Source organism: Balaenoptera borealis (genome assembly GCF_965194805.1).
Source record: "Balaenoptera borealis genome assembly, chromosome: 9".
NCBI classification, from domain to species: Eukaryota; Metazoa; Chordata; class Mammalia; order Artiodactyla; family Balaenopteridae; genus Balaenoptera; species Balaenoptera borealis.
This window is the reverse complement of record NC_138873.1, coordinates 14,899,408-14,920,889: the sequence shown is the minus strand read 5'-3', so window position 1 is coordinate 14,920,889 and position 21,482 is coordinate 14,899,408. Positions and strand designations below refer to the sequence as shown.

The 21,482-nt window shown below is 38.5% G+C and overlaps 1 protein-coding gene across 4 annotated transcripts in view; it reads left to right on the top strand.

Moving 5' to 3' along the window:
* The window catches only part of ARMT1 (acidic residue methyltransferase 1), a 36,372-nt gene that overhangs the window by 4,302 nt on the left and 10,588 nt on the right, over positions 1-21,482 (top strand). For 2 of the 4 annotated variants that reach the window (XM_082405518.1, XM_082405517.1), the window contains exons 4-6: positions 4,428-4,593; positions 7,848-7,887; positions 21,371-21,419. In XM_082405518.1, the coding sequence (XP_082261644.1) occupies positions 4,428-4,593; positions 7,848-7,887; positions 21,371-21,396 (232 nt within the window). In that variant the 3' untranslated portion in view covers positions 21,397-21,419. Of the gene's footprint in view, positions 1-4,427; positions 4,594-7,847; positions 12,180-21,370; positions 21,420-21,482 lie in introns of those variants that run through there. The other 2 variants (XM_082405515.1, XM_082405516.1) reach the window with 1 other exon arrangement.

The window sequence follows — 21,482 nt, the reverse complement described above, 5'->3', positions numbered from 1 at the left end:
AACATAGCATAGGATAATTGAAAACAATTGATTAAACCAGCACTAATATTAAAATAAAAAGATGACTTTGGGGAACATGTGTAAATTTGAGTCTATTCACTTTTTTTGGTCTTCATCTTTATAAATTATTTTAAAGTCAAAAGTTTTTGTATTTGCTGAATAAGTATGTTTTAGGTCTTGTGCTCTAAAAGCAGAATATAATGTTAAAAACATAGCACAGGGCTTCCCTGGTGGCGCAGTGGTTAGGAGTCCACCTGCCGGTGCAGGGGACACGGGTTCGAGCCCTGGTCCCGGAGGATCCCACATGCCGTGGAGCGGCTGGGCCTGTGAGCCACAATTACTGAGCCTGCGCGTCTGGAGCCTGTGCTCCGCCGCAAGAGAGGCCGCGATAGTGAGAGGCCCGCGCACGGCGATGAGGAGTGGCCCCCGCTTGCCACAACTGGAGAAAGCCTTCGCACAGAAACGAAGACCCAACACAGCCATAAATAAATAAATAAATAAAATTTAAAAAAAAGAAATAAGCAAAACATTCTCTCTATAAATTTGATCTTAAAAAAAAAAAAATTCTAATTTGTTAAAAAAAAACAACCAAAAAACCCCAAAAACATAGCACATTTTCTGGCTCACAGATCCAAGCAAAAGACTATAGCAAACACTAGGCACTGTCATATATTGAACACCAGCTCCGTTCTAGTTACTTTGCAGCCTAGTGAAGTATAGGTGTTATGATTTCCATTCTACAGTGGAGGAAACTGAGGCTCAAAGAGATTAGTAACTTGCCCAGGGCTGCATGGTTAGTAAATGGTACAGCCAGTATTTGAGCCTGGTCTGTGTAAATCGGATTAGAGCCCTCCTCACACAAGTAGTACATTTGGATATCTTTCCAGGACTAAGGTTAGTCTGACGTTCTGGGTGATGGTTTCATAACTTTGGAAAATATCCAGGTATTAGACAAAGCTGCTGAAGTGCTGAAACGCTGAGTAGCACCCTGAACAGGCTTAGTGGAGTTTGGAAGTTAGAAAGGTGACAGGAATGCTGTTTCTGAGTTTGATTTTAGAGGCGGATCAGGTTCAGAGAATGGAAACTCTAAGGCAGGAGCTTACCGACCTGGCTGCACATTTGTCACCCAGTTGGGGAAAAGTTCTTTGTTTTGTTTTTAAACGTACAGATTTGGAAATTGTTACATTAAATCCTGATGATTTAATTTGTCTGTGACGGGGCCTGCATATCAGTTTTTCTCTCCAGGCCCCAGGGAGACTCTGCCCAGCCTGTGCTGCTCAACCCGTAGTAGGTCCAGGAATAGCTTGATAAGAGGGGTAGAGGCAAAATTCAGCTTTAAGTTCCAGGAATGAGAATATTAGTCAGCCATGGATGTGGAACTCTCCTAAGGTGATCTCTGTGGCAGATATTTGAAGGTCCGGGGATTTGTCTGATACTGTACCATACTCAGGTGTCAGGTCAGTGCAAAGAAAGGCTGTCCTACAGCAGAACTAGCACTGAAGTTGTTTGTTTGTTTTAATTGAAGTACAGTGATTTACAATATTGTGTTAGTTTCAGGCGTACAGCAAAGTGATTCAGATAAATATATATGTGTGTATATATATTTTAGATTATTTTCCATTATAGGTTATTACAAGATACTGAATATAGTTCTTTGTGCTATATAGTAAATCCTTGTTGCTTATCTATTTTATGTATAGTAGTTTGTATCTGTTAATCCCATACTCCTAATTTATCACTACCCCTGAAGTAGTTTTTAAGTGTCCAATTTGTTAGGGCTCTTATAGGAAGAATTCCTGTCCTGTGTCAGTCACCCCTCCAGAGTGACCAAAGCATGGTCTTCCTAACTTTTGCAGGATCCCAAAGCACACGTTAGCTTTAAGATATGTTTCTGTTGATTTTGCCCCTTACACTGAAACATACTTCTAATTTTCTTTGTCAAGATGTGTATTTTAGTTTTTTTTAGAGTTAAATGGTTGAATAATCTGCAGATCTAAATTAAGATTCAAAGTTTTAGCCATACGTAAAATTTAAATATATTCAGTAAATATACTTCAGATATTGAAAAATGAAAGTACGGAGAAAATGGCAGACATTTTTAAGCTTTTATTAAAGTGTGATATACATGCAGAACAGTGCACATGTCTTAAATGTTCAGCTGTGTCCCCAGTGGCTGGATCAAGAGGCAGAATTTAGGCCCCTTTGGATCCACTTCTAGTCACCACCATCACTGCCCCTTAAGGGTAACCACTATCGTGACCTGCATTAGTTTTGCCTGTTTTTAAACTTCATTTAAATGAAATTTTATGGAGGTAGTTCTGTGTCTGGTTTCTTTTACTCAGCATTACATTGGTGAGACTCATCCATACTGTTGCGTATCATTGTAAACCATTAGTTTTCATTGCTGTATAGTATTGCATGATATGAATACATGACAATCTGTTGACCTGTTCTATTGTTGATGGATATTTGAGTAGTTTCCAGTTTGGGGTTATTATGAAGAGTGCTGCTACAAATACTCGAACACATATTCTTGGTGAACATACGTGTGTGTTTCTGTTGCGTATATACCTAGGAGAGAACCCCTTGGTCATTGTGTACACATATACAGCTATAGTAGATTCTAAAATAGCAAACGTTTTAAAATCTGAAATCATTTATAGCTATGTGAGTTTGCTCTCTTAAATATAAGGAACAGGTCTCATTCTTAACATGAGTTGTGACTTTAAATTAATGAAGGATTTGTTAATAAAGCACTAGAACAAGGGTCCACAAACTTTTTCTGTGAAGGGCCAAATAGTCAATCTTTTAGGCTTTGGAAGACACATGGTCTTTGTTGCAGCTACTCAGCTCTAGCGGTGCCAAAGCAGCCACAGGCAGTATGTAAATGAGCATGTAAATGGCTGTGTTCCAATAGAACATCAGTTATAGACCCTGAAATTTGAATTTCATGTGTCACAAAATCTTCTTTTTTAATTTTTTTCAACTCTTCAAGAATGTGCAAACCGTTCTGAGCTTGCAGATCATACAGAACAGGTGGTGGGCCAGAGGGGGTCTGCAAGCTGCAGTCTGCTGACCCCTGCAGTTGAACCCACGCACCCAAATAATTTTTGTCCTTTTAAGTCACCTCGAGAGACTGATTCACTTCAGCAATGCTGCCATTGCTAAAAACGTCTTTTAATTCTTTGGAACTTTTTTCAGAGCCAGTTTACAAACCTCAAAAAAAGATTAGTCTCATTATTTTTTAGTCACTCCTCATTTTTGATCAAAAATACTTTATCATTTGATTTACATGCCTCATTCTACTGAAATTGCTCTGAGTGACTTTTGGCTGTTTCCAAAAACAAATTAAACTCCAAAGGATGAAGGTATACTGTCACTGACAGGACGTTTAATAATGTGCCACAGGTTCTGAAGAAAATCCCCAGAGAGGAATTCCAAAAGTGCTTTGAGCAATGGCAACATTCTTGGACTAAGGGTGTAGCTTCCCAAGGTGACTGACTGAGAAGGGAGGCAACCATCATTTGGATGTGTAAATTCTGGTATGTTTTTGGTTTTGACTTTAATCAATCCCATTGCATCAGCCACATTGCCTTTTTACCCTAAGGTAGGAGACCCATGGAAAAAGTAGCTAATTTTGAAGAACAGATGATCTGAATGTTGTTGACATTTGATTCTGTAAAGTCTTTTATGTTAGTATTTCTGTCTTCTGAGTTATGTTTTTCTTAGGCCAGTATTAATACTATTTGATCTCTCATTGGACAATGTGAAGATGTAGCCATGGCACATACATCACCATTGGTCAAAGGCAACTTGGGAGTAAAAGTTGCTAAAAAATTAAAACTCTACACATAAATGATCAAAATTTGTCATTATAATAAAATTTACATTAATATTGTCTGATCTATCTCAAGTAGTCATTGGGTTCCCATAATCTGTATTTGACTCTATTAGTAATCACTACATTGTATTCAACTATTCTGTTTATATCTGTATGTTTGTTACTTGGAACCTGGCCACCCTGAGCACCCAAAAGAATGTTTGTTGAACTAAAGCAATTGTCTTGAAATTTTGTTTCTTTTTCTCCTTTTGCCCTGAAAACCCACTGGGTAAGTAATTATAGATACAGTCCCTATAATTATTTAATGCTTCCAGTAAAATATTTGATTAAGGAACATTTGACAGTTAGTTAAAATGAGTGTGGGGATTTATTTTTGCATAATTTGTTTAATTTGATTTATTTTGTGTAATTTGATTATTATTTTTGTGTAACTTGATCTATGTTATACCTAGTAAAAATTACCAGTAAGTTTTTAGATGGGATGCTACTATTCTCTTTCCTTTAATAAACTGCAATTACCCAAATGTTAAAAAAAAAAAGTACAGAGTTATATAAATGTTTCACTTATGCTTTTTTCCTACTTTAGTCCACCAATCGATGACTTTGATATATTTAAAGAATTAAAAGACCAAAATTTCTTTGAGTCTCAGGAATCTATCATTGCTTTATGTACTCACCTGCAAGAGTTGATGAAAACTATTGAAGAACTAGATGAAAATCAGCTGAAGAATGAGTTTTTTAAAGTTCTTCAGGTAAATGTAATAATTCATCTCCTCAGTTTGTTTATTTAAATAGTTGAAAAATAAACTGGTACACGTTTAACAGCAAAACATGTTTACATATTGTCATTTAAGTTATCAGTGATCATTTTTTATCATTTTAATAATTATCTATTCGAGAGATGAAAATCCATTTAATCTCTGAAAAGGGGTTTTGAAATTTCTTCTACTCCCACTGGAGGTTTTAGTGGCACAGGAGTCATCTGGCTTCATAGCTCTGTCATTCTTGAGAGATACTGAAGTTCACAGTCATCTGATCGGCCCAGCCTGACTTGGCTTTGAATATTGGCCATGTCACTTACTTGTGGTTGGACCTGAAGCAAGGTACTTAATGTTTCTGAGTGTCAGTTTCCTCATCGGTTAAGTGAGGGTGATCCTATGCGCCTCATGATTTGACCTGAGAATTAAACTAGCTTCGTTCCTGTAAGTGTTGGGCAGAGTGGAGCACAGCTGTTGTGCAGTTGTCATCAGCCGGTGGAAACAGTCGGGTGGCCCATGGTTTCATATGGTTTTATTACATTTCTTCATCTATCTTGTCTTTAGTTTTGAATTCTCATTCAAAACATCCTAAAATTTAAAATATATCATTATAATCAGAACTATTTGAAAGTATGTGGTTTTACACAGCAGTTTCCCCAGCCCTTACTTCCCGGAAGACGTTCGAAACATTTCCAGAAAGAGATGTTTGAAAGTGCTCGCAAGAGAAATAGAGCGGGAAGGGGGGACCTGGAGTGGTGGGGGAGGGGTGCGGAGCTGCAGTTTTAAGCCCGGCCCCCAGGGAAGGGCCTGCTAAGGAGGGGGGCGGGACCCGAGGCAGGTGAAGGAGGGGGTCCCCTCACGTCTGGGTGGGGCTTCCTGCGGAGCCCTGAGGGGGGAGCCTGCCAGGTGTGTGGGAGACCCTGCCGGGGAGGCCTCAGGGAATGGGGAGCAGAGGTGAGGGCCTGCAGGAAACCAGCCGCGCCTCCGGAGCAAAGGCGAGGACTTTGGATTTTGCTCACAGTGAAGCGGGAAGCTGTTAGAGGGTTTTGCTCAGAAGAGTAAGTTTTTTAAATAAATTTATTTATTTTATTTATTTACTTTTGGCTCCGTTGGGTCTTCCTTGCTGCGATCGGGCTTTCTCTAGTTGCAGCGAGCAGGGACTACTCTTCCTTGCGGTGCGCGGGCTTCTCACTGTGGTGGCTTCTCCTGTTGCGGAGCACAGGCTCTAGGCGCGTGGGCTTCAGTAGTTGTGGCATGCAGGCTCAATAGTTGTGGCTCGCGGGCTCTAGAGCGCAGCCTCGGTAGTTGTGGCGCACGGGCTTAGTTGCTCCGCAGCATGTGGGATCTTCCCGGACCAGGGCTCGAACCTGTGTCCCCTGCATTGGCAGGTGGATTCTCAATCACTGCACCACCAGGGAAGCCCAGAGGAGTAACATTAAATGACTTATTTCAAGGATTACTTCTGAGGACAGACCGAAGGCACGAGGGTGGAAATGGGAGATTTGTTACTACAGTGACTCAGGTGAGGGCAGACTGGACCAAGTTGGTAGCATCGGAGATGGTAAATGTCACCAGATTCTGGATATACTTTGAAAGTAGAGGCTACAGAACGTGCTGATAGTTGTGGGATGTGATAAAGTCCTGATGAAACTTTGAGGGCGAGCAAAGTAAGCTGAATGGTGAAGCAGGAAAGGCATATTTTGAGTTTGGAAGAAAAGTGGTCATGGTTCTGTTAACTAATAAACGGAAGTATTATTTCCCCCTCTCACTATTACACTTAGCTTAGAATTAGAAAAGAAAAGAAAAAATCAGCATGTCACTCCCTGCCCCTAGCCAGCCCATTCTTTTGGGAAATAATCTTCTTTGAATATGTTCTTTGTCCCGTAAGTATAATAAATTGTGAAGAAGAAAGCGTACTGATCTATCTTCTGTCATCTAGTTCAGCCAGCTACCCCAAACTGCCACTCTTCTCCCACGTAAAGGAAGCCAAAGTTGTCCCCATTAGTGCTCACGATGACCAGCAGGTTACCTTCCTACAGGAAGCCTGAAGGTGTCTTAGTTTCTAGGGAATTATTGATGTTTTTAGAAGCCACAGCACTCCACCACTGTTCACACAAATATTTCAGTGTCAACTTCATCAAACACTGTTCTAGATGCCGGGCATGTGGTGGTGAGGAAAGCAGACTAGTCCTTGTTGTCATTGAACTTGTAATCCTGAAGGAATATAAACAAATAATGGCACAAATAAATACAGAATTACGAACTGGAAGACGATCTGAAGGAAATGTGCCGTAGGCCAACAGAGACCCTGACCTCAGCTGGAGAGTGCCATCATGTGTGCCGTTGTATGTTTCTTCATCAAATTTGGACACTTGAGTTATCTTTCTTTTTAAAATAATATTCTTGGTTGGAACATGCACTTTCCTCTTATTTTGAATCAGAGAATACTAGAGCCTGTTTGGGCTAATATTTATTGAATACTTCTGTATGCCAGCTTTTGGGTACATTACTTACATGCATTATGTCAGATACTCAGAATAACTCTACGAGCTAAGTGCTATTATTATCTCATTTTTCAGTTGTGGAATTTGAGCCTTAGAGCTTAATTTACCGGTGGTGGTTTATTGGAGATGCTAGGATTTGAACCCAGGTCTGTCTGATTCTAGAGCCTACAGTTCTAAACATGTAATTTTAGTTAGAGCTTAAAAAAATGGGGCTACATACCATTTCCTACAAAATAAACTTGAGTATTTCAAAGTGGAATAATAGATTATTAGAGTTGGCAGAATCTTTAGTTATCACCGTGTTCAATTTCTTTATTTTACAAGTGAGAGAACTAAATCCCAGAAAAGTTGCCAGGTCCTAAGGATGGGGGAATTTTTATTTTCTCTTGACTCTGGATTATAAAGTAAACTTTGTAGCCTCATTTTACAGCATCTGATCATGTTCTAATAATATCTGCAAGATGCAAAAACTTTCACTCTGATTAAACAATGTGAGTGCTAAAATCATTCAAACTGTTTTTTTTCTTAAGTTCATTGCGTACTGGCTAAAGTTTCATTGTTTTACCTTTTTTATACAGTATACTTAGAGATAATGTAGATTGGATGGACATTTTATATTGAGTTTTGTAGAAATGAATTTTATGAATACTTTTAGCAACCCCACCTCCCATTACATCCTACGTAATAGAGTTTTTGTTGGTTATTCAAAAGAAGGGTAAATGTTTTGTGCTTTTTCTTTTTCAGATTTCACTGTGGGGAAATAAGTGTGATCTGTCTCTATCAGGTGGGAAAACTATTTCTCAGAAGACCAATTTAATAAATTCTTTGGAAGACCTAAAACCTTTCATTTTAGTGAATGACATGGAACATCTTTGGTCATTGCTTAGCAATTGCAAAAAAAAAAGAGAAAAAGCATCTATTACTCGAGTGGATATTGTTCTGGATAATTCTGGGTTTGAACTTGTTACAGATTTAGTATTAGCTGACTTCCTGTTGTCCTCTAAACTGGCTACTGAGATCCATTTTTATGGGAAAACGATTCCATGGTTTGTTTCTGATACTACTCTACATGATTCTAACTGGGTAATCGAACAACTAAAACATTCTAATCATAAGTGGGTGTCCAAATGTGGGGTTGACTGGGAAAACCATATTAAAATGGGCAGATGGGTTTACCTCGATCACATCTTTTGGACTCTGCCTCATGAATTCAGTGCAATGCCTCAAGTCGCTCCTGACTTATATGCTACACTACAAAAGGCACATTTAATTTTATTTAAGGGTGATTTGAATTACAGGAAGTTGACGGGGGACAGAAGATGGGAATTTACCGTTCCATTTCATGAAGCTTTGAATGGCTTCCACCCTGCACCTCTCTGCAGTATAAGAACATTAAAAGCTGAAGTTCAGGTTGGTCTGCAGCCTGGGCAAGGTGAACAGCTCACAGCTTCTGTGCCCAACTGGTTGACCATTGGGAAATATGGAATATTTCAGTTTGATGGTCCACTTTGACTTGGTGTAGGAACTCTCAGTTGGGTAGAAAGATGTGACAGTCACTCTTCATCCCCAGAAAAGCTCTGGGAAGCTTGGCTTCTCAGTGCTCTTTTACACACATTCTGATGCTTTCTCCTTTGAACGTTTTGCCCCCACTACATTGTTTTGGGGATAGGTGGATTACACTGGTTACAGATAGTTACATTTATGTTGGAATTTTTGTAACTTATTTCAAGTTAAATGCATCATTTCAAATGGTTTTAATGAACTTATTTTTCATTGGACAGAAATATAAGTGAATTCTGCTTTAAAAGTTAACATTTTAAAAAATACTGTGCTGCATGGTATTTAATATTCTAGGAGGCATGGAATTTTACTCAACTTGATTTTGGGCTCTAGAGATAAGGGCTCAATGAAGATATAATATATTTACATGTTAAATATGCTTTGTAAAGAGAAGCATTTCTTAACAACTGTGATATCTGAACACACGAAAGTAAAACTTACCTCATAAGTTAATTCTTAATTTTGTTCTCCTTGAATTTTATTTCATTTCAATAACCTGTATTATTTGCACGCATTTGTATTTTGATTGACCTGTAGAATGGATGGTAGGAAACACAAAATTGAACAGAATGAAACAAATAGTACTTGAAGAAATGTAACATCTTTTACATTCTATTTGTGATGTCCATAATCAACTGAAATATATTATTTTAACACATAAGTGTTTTAAATGAATGGGATTGCTCTACAGTTTAAAAAAAATGCTTTAGGTAGGAAAGATTCTTCTGCATTGACTTTGTACTACCCATGAGTTAATTCACCTTTTATAATCTTACACATTTATTGGTGATCACAGCTATTAAAGACTAAGTTTCAGGTCAGTTTTTTTGAAACTGAAATTGGAAATAAACCTGGGAATGTTTTCTTTCACCAGAATAATAAAATGAATTGTAAATTGTACTGAAAATCTCACTGGTTTTATCTTCCAGTGGGGGAAGGTCAAGAAGGGAAGATTAAAAATGAGGTCTTTATGATGAAGAAACTCATAATGTATATTATAGATGTTGTCCAAGCAGTTGTTAAATTATGTCACTTAAACGAAGTGATAGTCTGTGCCCTTGCTAAGTGCTTAAAATTTTTTTGGTAAAATGTTTATATAAAGCTGCACATTTTGAATTTACTCATTTCCTTATCTACATGTGTTCCTGTTTTAAACATTGTTACTAAAATACTGAGCACATGAGAATTACTTGTAGACACTTGCCATAAATTAGAACACAATTGTATATTTGTATTGACTTCATAGCCACAGCATGAGCTATGGTATAATACATTACTTTTTTCCAAAACATGGGATTTTTTTCTATGTTCATGTTTTATTAAGAACATGAGATTATGAGGAAGTAGTTCACCCCCTCCTACAAGAAAGAGAGCAAGGAAACAAACTAGAGCAAGCAAGAAGATGGCACCATGGAAGAGGAAGTCAAGACGGCATTTAAAAAAATGCTTATTTAGCAGGAGGGAGGGGCCTCCTGGAGTTTCACCAGTTGATTTTTTTTTTTATAATTTTTATTTTTTATCTATTTATTTATTTTCGGCTGCTTTTGGGTCTTCGTTGCTGCACGGCGGGCTTTCTCTAGTTGCGGCAAGCGGGGGCTACTCTTGCTTGTGGTGCGCGGGCTTCTCATTGCCATGGCTTCTCGTTGTGGAGCACGGGCTCTAGGCACGTGGGCTTCAGTAGTTGTGGCACGTGGGCTCAGTAGTTGTGGCTCGCGGGCTCTAGAGCGCAGCCTCAGTAGTTGTGGCGCACAGGCTTAGTTGCTCTGCGGCATGTGGGATCTTCCCAGACCAGGGCTCGAACCCGTATCCCCTGCATTGGCAGGCGGATTCTCATCTACTGTGCCACGAGGGAAGCCCTTAACCAGCATTCTTGAGATAAAATTCACACACAGTTCATCCATTTAAAGTGTACAGTATTTTAGTACAGTATGTTCACAGAGTTGTGCCCCCATGACCACAGTCTGATTTCAGAAAATTTTACCCTCTCTAAAAGAAACCCTGCACCACCCACTGGCAGTCACTCCCCAGCCCCCTCTCCTCAGCACCTGGCAACTAATAATCTGCTTATGGATTTACCTGTTCCGGACGTTTCATATATAAATAGAATATAAAATATGTAGTCTTTTGTGACTGGCTTCTTTTTAAGGTTCATCAGTTGTAAGCTGTATCAGTACTTCATTCCTTTTTTTTTTTGGCTGAATAATACTCCATTGTATGGATATACCACATATGGGTCTACCATATTTATCCGTTCATCAGTGAATGGACACTTGGTATGTTTCCACTTTTTGACTATTATGAATAATGCTGCTATGGACATTCGTGTGCACGTGATTGTACGTATGTGTGTTTTCAGTTCTCTTGGGTATGTACCTAGGTGTAAAAGTGCTAGATCCTGTGGCAGTTACGTTTAACATTTTGAGCAACTGCCAGACTCCCAAAGTGTTTGCAGTGTTTTACATTCCTCATGAGGGCTCCAATTCTCCATCCTTGTCAGCACTTGTTATTGTCTGTGTTTTTCATTATAGCCATGCTACTGGGTGAGAAGCAGTATCTCATTGTGGTTTCAATTTGTATTTCCCTGATGATGTTGAACATGCTTTCATGTGTTTATCGGTCATTTGTATATTTTTGGAGAAATGTCTTCAATTCTTTTTTCCATTTAAAAATTAGATTATCTTTTATTGTAAGAGTTTTAATTTTTAAAATTATGTTATTTTTATTTTTGGCCATGTTGCCACGCGTCATGCGGGATCTTAGTTCCCCGACCAGGGAATCAAACCCTTGCCCCCTGTGGTGGAAGCGCAGAGTCTTAACCACTGGACTGCCAGGGAAGTCCCAAGAGTTTATTTTTACTTATTTTTTATTGTAAGAGTTCTTATATCTTTTGCGTACAAGTCTCATCAGATATATAATTTGCAAATATTTTCTCCCATTCTGTGGGGTGTCTTTTTGTTTGCAGCACAAAAGTTTTACATTTTCATGAAGTCTTCTTTATGTTTTTTGTTTCTCTTTTGTCGCGAAACACTGGTTTTTGAACTGCTTCGTAACATCACCTAAGGGCCTCTGAAATGAGGGCCCGAGACACCCAATGGACAGGGCTCTGCCTGTCGCCTTCTCCTGCTTCCCCACCTGTTCCTACCCCAGCAAATTTGGCCTATATATTATGTTTGGTGTAGGTACAAAGCAGCATGACGAGGGAAGCTGGGGCTCTGGAGTCAGCTGGGGGTGGATTTTCCACTGAAGAGCTGAGGGATCTTGGGAAACTTTCCTAAAATATCATCTTCAGTTGTTTCAACTGCTAACAATACCATACTTGCTTAAGTCTGAAGTAACTCCTGGGTAAAGCAGCCTATAAATTTCATGCAACACTTTTTTAGCAAGACATAGATCCAGTATCTTAGGTATATTATGATGAAAATGTGGATGAAGGGGAGGTAAATAATTAGGTGGAGGATGGCGGTTTATACTCCATTGATTTATGTTACTTTTTGATTAAACAGCAAATGAACAAGATTTCTTGAGATGACCCAGCTTTTTTCTGTAATTCAAGGTGGCATTTTGGTGTTTGATAAAATGCAGTAATGCTTTTGAACTTTTTAATAGCCAGAACCCATGTTGTTCAACCTCAAGGTCATGTTTCTATAAAAGAAATTCCCACTGCAAAAGGCAATACCAACGTAATTCAAACCATTTTCTTAGATTTTAAGAAAACCCTAGGGTGAATTGAAAACACAGTTCAGAGTTAGAATTATTAAAATTTCCTCTCCCACCCATTTTCCTAACAGCTCCCTCTGCCCAAGCCCTCACTGAGCCTTGTTCTGGAGCCTCTAACTCCACAAAACTTTCTCCCCTCTACTCTCCTATTTCCCTGGACTGGGTGTGGGGAGTCGAGGAGACTCTGAACACTTCTACACATGCGTGTCTTACTACCTTGATAAAGTGCTAATGCAGTGTCTGACATTTATGGTATGCGATAAACAATATCTTGACATTACAGAAAATGAATAAAGCAGAGGGAAAAAATGAGAAAAATAATAAGGATGTTATTCCACCACCTCCAATACTCCTGTTAAGATTTGGATGTATTTCTTTCTCCATGCCTAGACATATTTTTTACATTTTTAAGACAAAAAAACAAACAAAAACCAGGTTTGTACTATTTAAATTAAAAAAAAAAATTCTCAAGTGGTTTTCCAGCTTCTGAAGTTTTAGTTTGGTTAATTGGTTTTGTTGTTGTCATTTTACTTTTGTAATTTTTGTCTAGTTTGCTATAATTAGTTCCGGCTGGAGGGATGGAAGATTTTTTTTTCCCCTTGGATGACAGTATGACCTGGGACTTAATAATGATCTGGGACTCATAAATACTTGATTGCTAATCCCTGGTCTCCTGTTAACTCCGTGACCTAAGTCACATTCTCACAATCTTACTGGAAGAGGAGAAGTTATTTCTGGTCAACTTGAACTACATTCAGTCGCAAACCCAGATTCCCCTAGGGAAACAGGCGTCACACTGAAAGATATCAGCATTCTGGCATCCCCTAGCGGCCACCTGAGTATTCCACGAACCCTGATCTTTCCCCTTCATTTGTAAACTACAGATACTGTTGGGTGTGGAGTTAGTGTACTCTGAGCCATCCAATCAGGGGCCACTGTTCACCTGGTTCTCCTACCTTCCTGCTTTTCTTTGGTGGGTCACATTTCCCCCTTTCAGTTTATTTAACATTCACCTCGCTCTCAGACCTTCCAGAATTTTGGAGAAAGGAAAACCAGTTCTTAGGGAAGACACTTCTAAAATGTTGATTCCCATAAGTTGTACATTTCTTGGGGGCAGCCACTGACTTCTGTGTGTTTGCTCCCCACACAATGTAGAGCACAGAGTAGGTGTTTAATGAATGACTGATTGGTAGGTGACAAATTCTAGCATTTGAAATAATTTTCTTAACCCCCTGTTGTGATGCTATTTAAATTGAAGTCTGAAGGATGAAATGGGTCTACTTGAAATCTGATCAGTTAGACCAGTTGGTGCTTGTTAAATGAATAAAGAAATACATGGTATATAATTGGGAGTTTTCCATAAACGTATGCATCTTTGAATACTGCTTTATCCCTTCAGTATTATATTGTGCTCAGTTTCCCATTTGTTAATTCTTCAAAAATGTGACTTTTCATGGCTGCAAACATTTCATCATATAGCTAGATCGTATTTTGTTTTGCTATGTAGATTGTTCAGAATCTTTGCTATTATAAAAGAAGCTGATATGAACATCTTCAGACAACTAGTACCCATTAAGCTTTGTGAGTCTTCAGTAACGGACAATTATTTGAAGCCACCCACTTATTCTCGTCCTAGAATAATGCTTGTATTAGGCTTTTAGCCCCAAACTCTCAGCATTGAGTAATTGCTTTATATGAGAAGGAAAGTCACTTTTTGCCTTACTTTAAAAAAAAAATTCAGGGACTTCCCTGGCAGTCCAGTGGTTAAGATGCTGCACTGCCACTGCAGGGGGCGTGGGTTCGATCCCTGGTCGGGGAACTAAGATCCCACTTTTTGTACTAAGAAAAAAATAATTCATAATATATGTCATGCCGATGACTTTCAATCCTGCTTGAGTTCAATACAAAGTTTAGGCACAAGGGGGAGATCCCTTAGCACGGTAAAGTGGCTGGATTTTTCTTCTGTACTATTAAGTATGGCGATTTCAGCAAGAAAAACTGGCAGAGTATAATTTTAATTGTTGACTGCACACGTTGTTGTGGTTTCAACTTTAAAATCATTATGCTGGAGCAAGGATTTGGTAAAACACAGTAAGGTCAATGACAACAAAACTGTGTCCTCATTCCTTTCTTGGCTGAAATTTTCTGTATACATGTAATGTTTGTGACCCAGTGTTACAGTGGTTTATCATAGAAGTATATCAAAATAGGTGAATTTGAAAATAAAATTCAGGAAAAGTGGAAAAAAGAAACAATTTTGTTAACAATGTAGAAAAGTCACCCTAGAAAAAACTTTGTAACAAAATAAAAATAATTGCTTGTCATTTCACTTAAACTTTGCTTGAAGGAAAGAAGCAAAACTGTACTTGTTTCCTTATTTTGCTAATTGTAACACAGCAAGTTAATTTTTACCATGATTCAGAAAATTTAAAGGAACTAATATTCCAATTCTATCTTATATTTAGGAAGATACAAATTGGGCTTGGTATATCTCCAATGCAGAAATTCTGCAACTGGGGTCCAAGGGGTTCAGCAGATAGAACTGAGGTGGTCTGTAAGCTTGGGTGAGAAAAAATTTCGTCTTTATTTTCATTAATCTCTAATTGAAATGTAGTATTTCCTTTAATATTGAATATGGGCCATAAACCTCAGCAATATTAACAGTACCTGTACTTCCGTCAACTGCAAAAATCACAAGTCTTTTCATATTATGTTACGGTTACTTCAACTATCTTGAATTATTGTTTCATCATTACATCAAAAATTTAGATGCTTTACCTGGAGAAGTTCATGGCACAAAAACAGTTAAGAATACCTGCTCTTATTTTTCTCCTTTTCTTTCAGTTTTCTTTCTTTCTATTTCACAGTTGGTGAAAGCCATGATTTGGTTTATTTTTATGATTTTGTTTTTGAGGTGAAGAAGAGATACATCATACTGTATTTTTTCTTCCCATCTCAAACTTCACTTAATATGATTCCTCTATTGTCTAGCTTGATTTCTTCCAGGGGTCCTTAAAAGAAGGAGAAGATTTCACATGTGCACATAGAATGAGTCATCCTTAATCTTATCATTACAAGGCTTTTTGTGCGTGTGTGTTTGTGTTAGTTTTTGTTTTAAAATAAAAAGAGATGAAAAAGTATTAGGAATGTTCTCCTATTTAGAACTCTTAAAATATTTTAAAGATCTTAAAAATCAGAAATCAGAAAGAGCTGTTTAAAGTATAAAGCAAGAAGCAAAATTCAAAAAATTTCTTTTACATATATTCTTAATTTTTATAATAATTATTGGCAATCAGTGAATAGCAAGCACATTATAGATACCTTATAACAGAATAGATACCATTTATGGAGCACTATATTCCAGGCACAGTATTAAGTGCTTTACTCATAATGTGGCATGATATCTTCATAAAACTCCCAGAGGCAAATATTTTTATTCCATTATTCATACAGGAGCACCAAGTCTCAGTGATTTCAAGTCACTGGGCACAAGGCCACTGAACTAGTCAATGGCAGAGACAAAATTTAAACTCTGATCTGTTGGACTCCAAAAGTCAAGTTATGGCTTTTATTTGAAGTTACTATGCCTTTCCCATAATTTGTAACCATTTACTTAAGTTCCTTTTAAAAATGAGTAAATATACTTACTGTCAATGGAAATTTGAGCCATAAGATTATGTGGATGATCAGCCACATTGTGAGTTATTAATATGTTGAAATCTCAGCAGAAGAAGAAATAAAGCTAAAGGTCAATTACATGTTTTAAAGTACTCACGTAGAATGGGAGTAGGTGGGAATGGGGATTGTTTTTCTGTATCATACATTTTGTATCGTTTGGGCACTTATGAATTCATGGAATTTTATAGTAGGCTGAACACCACACTGAGAAAGGAAAAAGAACTTTGGTGTAGAGAGCTGAACATCAGCAAATCCAGTAATGAAAAGAAAGCCTCTCATGTTTCAGGCCACCAACCAGCTGAAAACCAGTGGGTAGTTATTTTGAAGGGAAATTATTCTTGTGACCAGATGGAAGTGATTTAACAAGAATGAACTGGCTTATTCTTTCAACCAAAGGGATGATATAAAAGTTGTTTTGCTATCTTGGTGAAATCCAAAATCTGTTCAAATAAACTCTTCCAATTCTTGCCTGGTCTTTGATAGCACTACTGATAAGTTGTTTAAAATTAAACGAAGCACAATTTTATATTAATATGTAAGCTTATACCTTAATTCTATATTTTTGTTTCGTTTCTCATTAGTTCCCAAATGGAAAGTTATTTGAACTGCTGAAACCCTAATAATGATGATCTTACAGGAGACCCATCAGTTACCTTCCTTTATTGAGGGGGGTTCTTGTTCAGAGTTGGTAATGTGGGCAAGGAATCTGAATTCCAGTCCCAGTTATGTTACTAATTAATTATGTGATTTTTAGCTAGGCATTCTATTATTCTGTTACTTAATGTTTTGTATATAAGCCATAAATTTGTTTTTAGCGCTATGATTTTATGATCTAATTGTGTTTTCTGCCATGCACCAAGACAGGATAATCCTATTTACTCTTGCACAAACGTTGGCATTTAACCTTTGTGGAAAATTCTACTTCCTTCTTCCTACTTATTAATGTCATTTTTCTCTCCATAGAAAACATTTGTTTCTATTAATCTCTGTTTAACCCATTGAAAGACTGGCTAGTTTCTATAAGACAAATCATGAGGATATAATTAAATATGTCAGTGAGAAGAACCAAAGAATACAATTTATTTTCAATTAAAAGAATTGATTGAAAATATTGCACATTGTAGACTGTTGACACTATAGACAGAAATTCTTTATAGAATGGAGGAATATTTTATTACATTGAGAAGTCTGGCTTAGCAACAGGACTCCAAAGGTAGAAATTGAAGCTGAGACTGTTGAATGACAATACGAAAGGCACTTTCCCTTCTTTTCTCCTGGCGTGGGCACCATCTGTTTGAACATCCTTCCCTATGTTGGTACCACTCCCTTTGCCAGTGATGCACTTAAAAAGGGGCTTATGGAGGGAGATATCCCTCTTCTTCTGGAGATGTCCGGAAGTGATGCTATATTTGCTTCATGTTACATACAAGATAAAAGACTCTGAGAGGATAAGAAACTCGCCAGTGGTAGCAAGTGACAGGACCTGCATTTGAACAAAGTAAAAGGGCCCAAACCCATAGTTTTTGCCCACACCTACACTGCCTTTCATAATAATAATACTCTATCATACATTTTACAAGGCACTTTATACTTCACAAAAGAATTCACGTACTATGTCATGTCATCACGAGAGCACTGTGAGATAGGTTATTCTTACCTAACTTGATCTAAGGGCAAAAGAGGTTCAACAAGTTTCACACAGCTAGTAAGTGGCTAGATTGGGGCTTGAACCCCAAATCTTCCAAGTCTCCTGCCCTTTAATGTTCCCATAAATTCTTTAGGACAAATAGCAAGATCTCTCAGAGATCAGAAATATCTCTCTAGAAAGTTAGACTTTGTTCTATTGGCCACTGGTTCTCATCCTGTGCTTCTAGTAGCTCTTGGGGTTCCGTGGAGGAATGTTGGGGATTTGGGGTGGTGTGTAAGGAGCCATGGGGAGGCACTTCAGTGGGACTGTAGCACCCCACCCTTTGTCAACTAGGTGAACCAGGGAAATCTCCAAATTGGTCTGTTCTGCACACTCGGCTCCTGAAAAAGATTCCAGTTGAACAAAGATTCATTGAAGAAAAGGAGAAAGGCTTGGAAACCATTGCCATTAAGTGAAAGGGAGCCATTGGAAGTTTCTGAGGAGGTCATGTTTTAGAAAGATCAATCTGGCAGTTTTGTGGCAGGAAACTTTCAATGTAGAGAGTCTGGTAGAGAGAGACTTAGGAAGGAGGGGATAGAAACAGGAGAGGTTACAAGAGAGGTTACTGGAGAGGATGGGAGAGGGCAGGAAAGTCAGAGCAAGAAGTAGGAAAAGCAAAAACTCAATTTGTCTGGATCTTAGTGTCCACAGGACCAAAATTTTTTTTGCATATTTATTTATTTTTTATTTTACTTTTAAAATTATACTAAACTCGACTTTCTTTCCTTTGGAGTACAATTCTATGAATTTCAGCACATGCATAGATTCACGACCACCACCATAATCAGGATACAGAACAATTCCATCAATCACCGCCAGCCCCCAAACTCCCTCGTGCTATTCTTTTATAGACACCCCTACCTCCACCCATAATTCCTGGAACCACAGATCTTGTTCTTTGTCCTACAGTTTTGTCCTTTTGAGAATGTCATATAAATGGAATCATACAATACCAACCTTTCTAGTTTGGCTTCTTTCATCCAGCATAATGCCTTTGAGATTCACGCATGTTGCCGTGAGTGTCAACATCCAGGAGACTCTGAGACAGGAAATAAGGCTGCAGAAGGGAGCTGTGCCTTAGTAGTGCTGGGGCCTGAACGGTTTTGAGCTGGAAAGAGTAATCATTAGGTGCTACAAACTCTCTGAGGGAATTCGTTCATTTATTCCCTTATAGAATTATTTACTGAGGAACAGATAATGTGCTATGTACTGTTTTAGGTGTTGGGATGGAGTAATGAACAAAATCAAAATCCTATCCTCAATGAGCTTACAGTCTAAGTGAGGGGAAACAAGCCCATGCGTGATTTAATGTCAGGAAATGATATACTCTGGGTAGGGGCATAAAGGAGAAGAAGACCACAAAGTGGTCGGGGACAGCCTTTGAACAGGCCAGATCTGATCTTGGTCCCGGATGAAATACATCAGCAAGCTGCCAGCCAGTCATCAAGAAAGTGAGAGGTGCAGGTTTAGGGAAACGTGAGTGTAAGGGCCCTGGGATGGGAGTATCCTTGCCACGTTTGAGGAAGAACAGGGAGATGCAGCTATAGTAGCCGGGAGGGTGGAGCTGAGGCCAAGTCATGGGGGGTCTTAGGGGCCATTGAAAGGCCTTTGGATTTTTATTCAAAGTGTGATGGGTAGCCATCGGAGGGTTTCCAGCAAGAGTGACCTGCTCAGATTCATATTCCTTAAGAGCCATTTCTGCTGCTGGACAGAGAATAGACTCCTTTTTTTTTTTTTTTTAATTTTACTGAAGTGTAGTTGATTTACAATGTTGTGTTAATTTCTGCTGGACAGCAAAGTGACTCAGTTATATATTCTTTTTCATATTCTTTTCCATTATGGTTTATCACAGGATATTGAATATAATTCCCTGTGATATCCAGTAGGGCCTTATTGTTTATCCATCCTATAAGGGGAGCCCTCTGCTAATCCCAAACTCCCAATCCTTCCCTCCACCTGTGCCCCACTTGGCAACCACAAGTCTGTTCTCTATATCTGTGAGTCTGTTTTTGTTTTGTAGATATGTTGATTTGTGTCGTATTTTAGAATCCATATATAATTGATATTACATGGTATTTGTCTTTCTCTGTCTGACTTATTTCACTTAGTATGATAATCTCTAGGTCCATCCATGTTGCTGCAAATGGCATTATTTCATTCTTTTTAATGGCTGAGTAGTATTCCATTGTATATATGTACCACATCTTCTTTATCCATGGACAGAGAATAGACTCTTAAAAGGAAGTGTGCTGGAGAGTGGGGAGAAACTGAGGCAAAGGAGTCATGTAATGTGGGCCTGAACTAGGCTGATGATAGAGAAAAATGGAAGAAAGATAAATGTAAAGAAATATTTTAGAGGAAAATAGAGTTTATCGTCTTAAGAGTATACATAGGTTGAAAATTTAAATAATTTCCAAAAATGCAGATAATGCATGGTAGATGATAAGGCCATTGTAAGTTCTGGAAACTAAGGATGCTTGGTGCGACTGTACCTAATATTTGCGACTGAATCAATGTAAATTGTGGCTTTCGAACTGTGCTCCTAAGAGCCTCTGGGGTTTTGTTAAGGCTGGAGCTGCATTTTCAACTCCCAGTTCAACCAGAGCAGTGCCAAGATGATCTGTTTTATATATTTGCTTCCCTGAAAAATTTCACTGGAACGAGGTATGACACAGGAAAAAGAAAAGGAGCGGGGTTACTGTGTAAGAAATCATACACCCCAAAGTCTTATTCTGTGAATGAAGAGTCTTAGTCTTCTCCACAGACAGAAGCTATTCTGGTCCCACAGCACTGCTGGGGGCATGGGGCGGGGAGGGGGGAGGGAGCAAGAGGGCACAGCTAGTTGTATTACAGATCTGACCCAGTTAAAAAAAAATTTCCCCCTCAAATAATTGTATCGCTCCATGTTTTCTTCTAACCGTATTTACACTTAGAGTTTTGATTTTACTTGCCATCCAAATGTTTTATTTTTTTACTTTTAAAAATGAAATGTTTTCTTTTTTTTCAGATACAATACATTATATAGGTCAGGTTATGTCAGCAGTTATAACAGATAAGCACCCAAAGCTCAGTGGCTTAACAAATGGGAAGTCCAATCAGCCAGGATGCGTGTAGGGGAGGTGAGGGGCTTATCTGCTCTACGCAGACATTCTGGGACCCAGGCTGATGGAGGTTCGACCACATTCAATATGTGGCTTTGGATGCCATCCTGGAATCAGGGTCTAGCCAGATCGCAGGGGAAGAGACAGCGTACAGTATCACACGGGAAGTTTTTACAGGCCCAACCTGAGAGTGATGTACTTTACTTCTGCCCACGTACCAAAGGCCAGAAATTCAAGGTCACACCTAACCATGTTTAGTGGACAGCTAACCTGTCCCTGACACATACATGATTGAGATATAATAATTGGAAAACATAAACCTGGGCCCTGGATATATGTTCTCACCTCGGGGCAAGTCAGGCTGAATTTATGTCTGAGTGTTTGTGACTATGTGTGAATACTGAGATGTGTAAGAACTGATTCAGAGAGTTTTGTTCACAGGTATGTTATAGAATGGCTGCCTCTGAAGCATGGTGTGCTAAGGAATGAGGATAATTCTGACTTTTCCTCATTTTATCTTTCAGAGTTCTGGGAAGATTCACCTCCCTAGTGAAGTCTTTCACCTACCATCAGGTACATTTATAACTCCAGCCATGATGACTTACCATGTTTGCAATATTGCTTGGTGACTAATTG